The sequence below is a fragment of the Portunus trituberculatus genome, chromosome 47, assembly GCF_017591435.1.
Source record: "Portunus trituberculatus isolate SZX2019 chromosome 47, ASM1759143v1, whole genome shotgun sequence".
In the NCBI taxonomy this organism is placed as follows: Eukaryota; Metazoa; Arthropoda; class Malacostraca; order Decapoda; family Portunidae; genus Portunus; species Portunus trituberculatus.
In genome coordinates this window covers 18,172,254-18,182,253 of record NC_059301.1, presented here as the reverse complement: position 1 = coordinate 18,182,253, position 10,000 = coordinate 18,172,254, and the positions used below count along the sequence as shown (strand labels likewise).

Genomic DNA, 10,000 nt, shown 5'->3' with positions numbered 1-10,000 from the left:
ACTATTACAACAAGAACCACAACAACAACAACAACAACTACTACTACTACTACTGCTGCTACTACTACTACTACTACTACTAGTACTACAACTACAACTACTACTACTATTGCTCTTGTTATTTTCTTGTTGTTAAGTGATAAAGAGAGAGAGAGAGAGAGAGAGAGAGAGAGAGAGAGAGAGAGAGAGAGAGAGAGAGAGAGAGAGAGAGAGAGAGAGAAATCTATTGTGACAATTCGATAATAGGCGTATAGAGAAGTTGGCAGGAGGAGGAGGAGGAGGAGGAGAAGGAGAAGGAGGAGAAGGAGGAGGAGGAGGAGGAGGAGGAGGAGAAGAAGGAGGAGGAGGAAGAGGGGTAAGTTGGTCGATCTTTTTCTTTGATATTTTCTTCCTCATCCTTTTATTTCATCGACTTTCCCTCCTTCTCCTCTGTTCTCCTCTTCTTTCCTTGCCTCCTCCTCCAGCTCATCCCTTCCTATCCCTACCCCCTGCTTACTAATTCAGGTTTTAACGCTGATGATGCTTCATAAATTAAGTCCAAGCTCCGAACTGCTGGATGGTGAACGTTGAAAATTGATTTACCGATAACTCTACCACTATTACTACTACTACTACTACTACTACTACTACTACTACTACTACTACTACTACTGCTACTACTACTACTATTACAATAACACCTACTACTACTACTACTACTACTACTACTACTACTACTACTACTACTACTACTACTACTATTATTACTACTACAACTACTACTGCTACTGCTACTATTTACATGGATTTACGAAGGAAAGTCGTGTCTTACAAACTTGTTGAGTTTTTATAGTAAGGTTTATGAGGCGGCAGATAAGGGTGATAATCATGACATTCTATACTTAGATTTCAGCAAAGCCTTTGACAAGGTACCTCACCAGAGGCTCTTAAAAAAAAGGTTAGAGCGCACGGTATAGAAGGTAGAATATTAGGCTAGATTAAAGCGTGGTTAGACGACAGGCGACAAAGGGTAGTAATTAATGGATCTAATTCCGAGTGGGGAGAAGTAGTTAGTGGGGTGCCACAGGGCTCAATTTTAGGCCCATTATTATTTATAATATATTTTAATGACTTGGATAGTGAAATTAACAACGACATTAGTAAATTTGCAGACGACACAAAGATAGGTAGATTAATTAGGTCCAATTCGAATGCCATGGCCTTGCAGGCAGACTTGGATAGGATGAAAGAATGGACAGCAAAATGCAGTTCAATATTAACAAGTACAGGGTACTGAGCGTAGATAGAAATAATCTAAGCAATAGGTACACGAAAGATAATGAGCCACTAGGAAGTTCCAAGTATGAGAAAGATTTAGGGGTCATAGTTAGCTCTGATCTTGGTACAAAGAAGCAATGTATTGAGGCCAGGAATAAAGCGAATAGAGTATTGAGATTCATTTGAGAAGTGTTGAAAGCAGGAGTCCCGAAGTAATACTAAAATTATACTTGGCTCTGGTCAGGCCACATCTTGACTATGCGGTACGATTCTGGTCCACGCATTATAGGAAGGATATAGGTCTGTTGGAATCAGTGCAAAGGAGGATGACTAAAAAGATACAGGGATTGAGGGATATTCCCTACGAAGAGAGGCTGAAAAAACTCAATCTGCATTAATTAGAGAGACGTAGGTTAAGAGGAGACCTGATAGAAGTGATAGAAGTTTTTAAGTGGTATAAGGGTTTTAACAAACAGAGTGGTTAATGGACTTGGTGGTCATGTAGTCAGGGCTGAGTCAATAAGGAACTTTAAAAGAAGATTAGATAAGTTCATGGATGGGAATGATAGATGGATTTATAGGTAGCTTAAACACACAGGGACTGCCTCGTGTAGGCCTTGCGGCCTCTTGCAGCTTCTTTTCTTATGTTCTTATGTACTACTACTACTACTACTACTACTACTAGAGAGAGAGAGAGAGAGAGAGAGAGAGAGAGAGAGTGTGTGTGTGTGTGTGTGTGTATGTGTGTGTGTGTAATTCACCTCAGTCGTCTGCTGGTCACCTAGCCAGTCTTCCCCATTACGAAGCGAGCTCAGAGCTCATAGACCGATCTTCGGGTAGGACTGAGCCCACATCAACACACAACACACCCAGAAAGCGAGGCCACAATCCCTCGAGTTACATCCCGTACCTATTTACTGTTAGGTGAACAGGGGCCACACATTAAGAGGCTTGCCCATTTGCCTCGCCGCTTTACGGGACTCGAACCCGACCCTCTCGATTGTGAGTCGAGCGTGCTAACCACTACACTACGCGGTGTGTGTGTGTGTGTTTCACTGTTTGATCTGCTGCAGTCTCTGACGAGACAGCCAGACGTTACCGTACGGAACGAGCTCAGAGCTCATTATTTCCGATCTTCGGATAGGCCTGAGACCAGGCACACACCACACACCGGGACAACAAGGTCACAACTCCTCGATTTACATCCCGTACCTACTCACTGCTAGGTGAACAGGGGCTACACGTGAAAGGAGACACACCCAAATATCTCCACCCGGCCGGGGAATCGAACCCCGGTCCTCTGGCTTATGAAGCCAGCGCTTTAACCACTGAGCTACCGTGTGTGTGTGTGTGTGTGTGTGTGTGTGTGTGTGTGTGTGTGTGTGTGTGTGTGTGTGTGTGTGTTAAATGAATGTGCATAAAAATAATCTCTTATTACACACATACACACATACACACACGCAGTAGTAGTTCTGTAGTGGTTAGCAGGCTCGAGTTACAATCGAGAGGGCCGGGTTCGAGTCCCGGGAGCGGCGAGGCAAATGTGTGGCCTCGCTTTCCCGGTGTGTGGAGTGTGTTGTGGTCTCAGTCCTACCCGAAGATCGGTCTATGAGCTCTGAGCTCGCTCCGTAATGGGGAAGACTGGCTGGGTGACCAGCAGACGACCGTGGTGAATTACACACACACACACACACACACACACACACACACACACACACACTCTCTCTCTCTCTCTCTCTCTCTCTCTCTCTCTCTCTCTCTCTCTCTTTCTCCGTAGCTGAGTAAGGATTTGTTACAAGAGAGGAGGAGGAGAAGGAGGAAGAGGAAGAGGAAGAGGAGGAGGAGGCACTTGAATCAGCTGGGTACTTCAGCACACCATCTGGATCTCTCTCTCTCTCTCTCTCTCTCTCTCTCTCTCTCTCTCTCTCTCTCTCTCTCTGTGTGTGTAATTCACCTCGGTTGCCTACTCGTCACCCAGCCAGTCTTCCCCATTACGGAGCGAGCTCAGAGCTCATAGACCGATCTTCGGGTAGGACTGAGACCACAACACACTCCACACACCGGGAAAGCGAGGCCACAACCCCTCGAGTTACATCCCGTACCTATTTACTGCTAGGTGAACAGGGGCCACACATTAAGAGGCTTGCCCATTTGCTTCGCCGCGCCGGAATTCGAGCCCGGCCCTCTCGATTGTGAGTCGAGCGTGCTAACCACTACACTACGCGGTGTGTGTGTGTGTGTGTGTGTGTGTGTGTGTGTGTGTGTGTGTGTGTGTGTGTGTGTGTGTGTGTGTTTTGACAGTGACTTGTTTATTGTCTATAACATTTAAGAGAGAGAGAGAGAGAGAGAGAGAGAGAGAGAGAGAGAGAGAGAGAGAGAGAGAGAGAGAGAGAGAGAGAGAGAGAGAGAGAGAGAGAGAGAGAGAGAGAGAGAGAGAGAGAGAGATAATGCTATTAATCTATTATATCATCATTTAAATAAGAAGAGAATAAAATGCTCTTAGTCACACACACACACACACACACACACACACACACACACACACACACACACACACACACACACACACACACACACACACACACACACTCACAAATACTTAAGTCTACGGTCTTTGTCCATTTTCTATCACATCACACACTGACGCACACTCGCACACACATTTCAGGGCACACCACTCCAAAGCCTTTACTCACCGGTGCCTCTCCCGACGAATCCTCCGAGGGCGTGGTGGCGGGCGTGAGGGCGGCGGGCGGCAACCACCGTGTCTCCAGGGTGGGGGCTGAGCGAGCAGTGTTGTGGTGGTGGTGAGGTGACGAGGAGAGGGAGAGGTGGCGCGGGCGGCAGATCCTGGTGTTGGGCGCGATGGGCGGCTTGTCCTCCGTCAGGGTGGGCAGGATAGGGACGGAGGGCGTGAGGGATGGGCGCGGGGAGTGTGAGGGCAGGGGCGGCAAGGCGGCCTCGCTACACACGTCCCTTAAGAGGCCAGCGAGAGGCGTGAGGGAGGTGTCCAAACGCGGTTCACTGTGGGTGTGCCGCACCACGCGGACCTCACGCCCACGTCCGCGGGCAAGGTGCTCGCCATACTCGCGGACGTCATCCTGAGGGCTGCGGGCGGTTGCTGGCGGCTCAGGGTCGGTCTGCGTGGTCTGGTTTTCGCGTCGCACCCACTGTTCTGGGGCGCGGGGTCGGGGTCGCCGCCGTCTGTACACTTCGCCACTGGTGCGGCCTCCGGAGCTGGGAGCAGGAATGTAGCGGCGAATTTGCCGTTCGAAGCTGTTCTCGAGGCCCGTGTCTTCAGAGGAGAGGTTGGAGCCTGAGAGGTCGAGGGCTGGAATGGGTCGCGGGCTGTCGGAAGGCCGCGTGGATACAGTTCCGATGCCTGACTCTCCGTTCAGCCCCAGCGTGTCCAGTGACTCGGACAGCGACAGCGAGGAGTCATCGTGAGGCAGCGAGGCGGGCGTGTGCGGCGGGGAAGACGACGACACCGATTCGTCTGCTGACCAGTCGTCGTCGTCCTCGTCGTCATCTTCTTCGTAATCGTCTTCCGAGACTGTGAGGGCGAGTGAGGAGGGACAGGGTTCGAGGGAGGTGTGGTCGTCACAGCCACACTCGCTAAGGAAGGCGTCGGAGGAGGCACGGGAGGCGGAGGGCGGCGAGGGGGCAGGAGAGGTCTGGGTGAAGGCGTCCAGCACAACAGTGGGCGGGGAGGGACCGTCATGGGTGGAGGGCGTGGAGGCGGGCGTGGAGGCCGGTGAAACAAGAGGGATAGGCGGGGGAGGGGAGGTTGGAAGGCTGTTCCGAGGGATACGAGATTCCACCGCCCGAAGGAAGTCGTCTATGGGTTCCGCAGGGATCGTTTGTATCTGTGTAAGAGATAAAGAATAAGCGACATACCCAATAACGTACTCACCTACTTGTTCTCCTTGCCTCCGTCACTAAAGCAGTGAGTGGACACAGAGCTAATACGGCAAGGTCATAAACTCATTATATAACTACTTTTTCATTGATTTACACAAAGTTGGCTCACTAATGTATCCTTGTCACGCTCTTACCTGAGTGCTTTGAGTCTGCGGGCGTGGTCGAGACGCCGCCCGGCTCTCATCCAGGGAGAAGCTACGCTGTCTGGTTGGCGCCGCGGGCCGTCGTGGTATCGGCTTCCGGCTCGCCTCTACAGGGGCAGAAGTGCAGTCCAGGCCGTTCACGGCAGGGTGCTTCGTGGCGAGGGTCCTCGGCGCGTCGGGCACGTCGTCAGGGGCATTGAAAGTATGGACTGCGCTGCTACTGTTCTTCGGTTTCTTCTCTGATGCGCCCACGTGGGCAATTTCTTTGGAGCTGCGGGGCGTGGGTGGGATTGTGACAGAGAAGACTATGTCACCGGCAGTCCCTTGAGGGCTGGGCGGCTCCACGTGCAGCGTGCCTGTGATGGGAGGCGGTGGTTCAGGCACAGCCGCCGGTTGGCTGGCTCTCGCTGTGGCACAGTTGGGGCTTGAGAGAGGGGAGGGCAGCAAGGGAGGAACGGGGGAAGGTGTAAAGCCAGGAAGGTAAGACAACTCGGTGCAGCGAACGGGATCGGCAGCAGGGGACGATGGCCACGAGTCACACTCTGAGTGGTCGCGGTGCACGCTGATGTGCGACAGCGATGAGAGGGACGAGTTGAGGGAGTGGGAGGAGGTGGGGCTGTTTGGGGCAGGGGTGCTGAGGGTACGGGTGGCAGGGATAGTGCTTCGGTGATGGTCTTTTCTTCTAGTTCTACCTCCAGTTCGTCCGCAGGTGGCAGAGTCTCCCACGAAGGCAGAAAACACTGGTGGCGGAACTGTGAGCCGCGACACCCCGCCCGTCCGAGGAACAGGCAGAGTGTGGCGGCGACTGTCCACAGGCTCTGGAACGGTGGTGCCTGCCAAGGCGGGTTCACTGCGCCGCTCCTGACGGTGTCGTTCCTCGTTCTCTTGCGTCGGGTCATCAGACAGACTGTCGTCAGGATGGTAGGGCTCCACCTCCAGGCGTGGCGGCGCGGGGAGTTTGTTGCCAACCTTTGCCCGGCAGTGCGCACACTCCAATGAGTCACATGGGCGATCTGTCAAGCTGCAGGCATCATCCTGGTCTGCCCACGCCCACGACTCACACGCGCCTTTCTGCAGGTCTTCAGGCGTGAATGCAGACACTCCGGAGGTGAAGATTGGTATTGCCGGGCTGGGAGGCGGTGGCCCCATGGGAGAAGGCGGTTCCTGCCAGCCATTCGTCGGTGGGCGCCACTGTTCGTTGAACATTTCTGGGCGGCCTGTCTTCCTCGGAATTCCGGACCGCATTGCTCGAGAGACGGGGGCAGAAGGTGGCGCCTCAAGAATGTTGACTTTCATTGCTGTGGATTCTCTGGCCTTGTCGCTGCTGGTGTGGGTAGACGTGTGAGTCTTGGTGGCGTGGGCGGCGTCGATGAGGGCCAGGTGGTGCATGGCCCAGGGGGTGAGGGGACACACCTCGTCCAGGGAGTGTGAGCGGGACAATCGTGGATTGACCCGCAGCAGGCGACATCCTGGGTCCGGGGCGTCAGGGTGGCCCGTGGAGGTGCGGTACACCACGTCCGCCGCGCCACTCACGCTCACACTACGGCGGCCGCCTGTCCGCGGCAGCGTGTAGGTCTTGGCGTCTCCAGCCCACGGAGACCCGCGTTCATTGCTCTGTGTGGCGCCCATGTCTTGGGCAGCGGCCCGCCTCTCTGGCCGTTCCGTCAGGCTCTCATCCCTGCCCCACGCCTCCTCGTCTCCACTTTCGTGCTCAGATTTTTCTTCTTCAGCGCCTCCGTCTGGAGCGGAGGCGTCTACGATCCCGTTGGTGGCCTCGGAAGCTGCTCCACCGAGGGCACGCAGCTCTTGATCCACCAGCCGCTGGAAGTCTCTTAGCAGGCTACGCGACCACTCCTGTAGGTGTGGATCGGTGCGGGGCAGCCTGGGCGGCGCGGCGCCATCGTGGGCGTGTGGCAGGCTGGGGGCCGAGGCACGACGTGGCTTTCTGAGACTGGGAGTGCGTCGGCGAGGCGGTGCGGGCGGTGCACAGCTCTGGCGTCGAATAAGGCGGGACTTGGGTGGGGTTCCTGCCCTGTCTGGTGGAGATGGGCGTGGGGATGGGCGTGGGTGTGGGCGGATGACCGGGGTTACCTCAGCATCGCCAAAAACAGCGCTGATTTCCTCCTGCAAAGAAACACAAGATATTACAATTCAGTTCACCACCTTCCTACTTCCTGCCACTCCCGCACATCCTTCACTCCTTCCCTCCCTCCCTGCTACCCCTCCCACAGGCCTTCCCTCTCTCCTGCTCCCCTCACGTGTGCTTGGTGGTTACTGTATCAGTGTTGTCACTAAGGGAGAAATTGTCCATTGCATGTGTCTAGAGTGGTACTGATTCTGATAAAAAATAATGACAAAAGTAAAAATAATGATGATGATGATGGTGATAATGATGATGATGATAAAATAATAATAATAATAATAACAACAACAACAACAACAACAACAACAACAACAACAACAACAATACCATAACTACTATTACGACGACCATTATTATCAGAATGAAAAAAAAGAAAAAAAATAATAATCCTCCCCAGCAAATGAAGAGTTCACTGACTGGATCGTTTAAGAAATAGTTAAGTAAATGGAAGATACTTTTACTGAATCAAATTAACCTTACCACTTGACCTCAGTAATTCCTTCTCTCTCTCTCTCTCTCTCTCTCTCTCTCTCTCTCTCTCTCTCTCTCTCTCTCTCTCCTTCCTTCCTTCTACTACTCCTTCTCCCACTCAAAAAGAGAAGGAAACACGAAGAAAAAATCGAAAACACACGCCAACTGTTCTGACCAAGTGCTCTTCTTCCAATATATTCACGAGAAAAACATTCACAGGAAATTAAGTCCATCTGTTTGTGTCGGGCATGAAGGAGGAGGCGTAGAGAGGCGAGACAAGGAGAGGAGACACGAGAGGGAGAGGAAAGTGTAAGAAGAGAAGGAGAAAGAGATAGAGAGGGAGAGGGAGAGAGAGAAGAGCAAAGAGAAGAAAGTGCAGTTGTAGTGAATGGCGATGGACAGGATATGAAAGAAGAGAAGAGGAGGAAAGAAGAGACAGCAGGCTAGTGTAGTGTGATGTAATTTAACAGAAGTGGGACAGGAAGGAAGGATGGAAGGAAAGAATGCAGGAAGGAAGGAAGGAAGGAAGGAAGGGAGGAAGGGAGAGAAAAAAAAGGGAAAAAAAAGGATATATAGGAAAAGAGAGAAGGAGAAAGAGAGAGAGAGAACAGGTGGATGAAAAATGATAGAGGGGAGGAAGAAAGAGATAAAAAATGAAGAAACAAGATAAAGGGAAGAAAGGAAGGAAGAAAAGAAAGAGGATGATGAAAAAGATGAAATAAACTGAGATAAAAAGAGATAAAGGGAAAGAGAGAGGAAGGAAAATAGAACAGGGGGTAATATGAAAAAAATGATAGAGGGAAGAAGAGAGAGAGAGGTAAAGAATAAAGAAAGTACAAGGAAGGGAGGAAAGAAAGAAGGGATGAAGGATAGAAGGAGATAAAGGGAAAGAAAGAGGGAGAGAGAGACAACAGGTGGGGAGGAAGGAGGAGAAATAAAGAATGAACGAGAAGAAAGAAAGGAAGGAAGGAAGGAAGGAAGGAAGAGATGAGGGTGATAAAGAAGATAAAAACCGAGGTAGAAAGAGATGAAGGAAGGGAGGGAGGGAGGGAGGGAGAGGGAAAGAACAGGTGGTATTATGAGAAATGGTAGAGGGGAGGAAGAAAGAGAAGTAAAGATTAAAGAAAATAGAAAAATAAGGGAAAAAAGTATAAAAAGAAAGACGAAAAGACGAAGAAAGAGAAAAGAAAAAAAGGAGGGAAATAATGAGAGAGAGAGAGAAAGGAAAGAAGGATAAAATAAAAGAAACACGACGGGAGACAGGGAGAGTTGTGAGTGAGAGAGGGAGAGAGAGGGAGAGAGAGGGAGATGAAGTGAAGGGGGTGATGGAGGGAGGGAGGGAGGGAGGGAGGGAGAGAGAGAGAGAGGGAGGGAGAGGGAGATGGAGTGGGAGTGAGAGAGGGAGAGTGACTGAAAGACTGCCTTGTTTACCCACATAACCCCTCCCTTGACGGTCACAGGTCTGGTTCCTACCCCTCTATCCCCCTCTCTCTCTCTCTCTCTCTCTCTCTCTCTCTCTCTCTCTCTCTCTACTCCCCATCCTTCTCTATTCCTCTTTCCTCTTCCAACCTTCCTCTCCCTTCAATTCTGCTCTCCCTACCCATACATCTCCCTCCCTCTTCTCCCTGTCTTCTCACTCCCTCCCTCTCCCTTCCTCTCTTCCACTCTCTCCCACCCCCCCTCTCCCCCTCTCCCTCTTAGTCCCTCCCGGAACTCCCTAAATTGTAGTGTGGCCTAATTTTAGCTACATTCCAAACGAGAGGAGGAGGAGGAGGAGGAGGAGGAGGAGGAGAAGGAATCAAGTAGAGGGGAGAGAAAATGAAGGAGGGATGATGTAAAGAAAGGGAAGGAAGGAGAAATAATGGAGATAAAGGAAAGGGGAAGGATATGTGAGATTTTTAAAGTATTTATGAGAAAATTATACGTTCTCTCTCTCTCTCTCTCTCTCTCTCCATCATTTCTCTAATTCCTCTCTCTAATCTCTCTCTCTCTCTCTCTCTCTCTCTCTCTCTCTCTCTCTCTCTCTCTCTCTCTTTCTCTTACTGCTTCGATTCTCCAGTCCTTT

At 51.2% G+C, this 10,000-nt stretch overlaps 1 protein-coding gene across 1 annotated transcript in view; it reads right to left on the bottom strand.

Moving 5' to 3' along the window:
* The window catches only part of LOC123520675, a 227,368-nt gene that overhangs the window by 140,083 nt on the left and 77,285 nt on the right, over positions 1-10,000 (bottom strand). The window contains exons 2-3 of the mRNA XM_045283186.1: positions 5,313-7,445; positions 3,954-5,123 (exon numbers count right to left, since the gene is read on the bottom strand). Coding sequence (XP_045139121.1) covers positions 3,954-5,123; positions 5,313-6,950 — 2,808 coding nt within the window. The 5' untranslated portion in view covers positions 6,951-7,445. The remainder of the gene's footprint in view (positions 1-3,953; positions 5,124-5,312; positions 7,446-10,000) is intronic.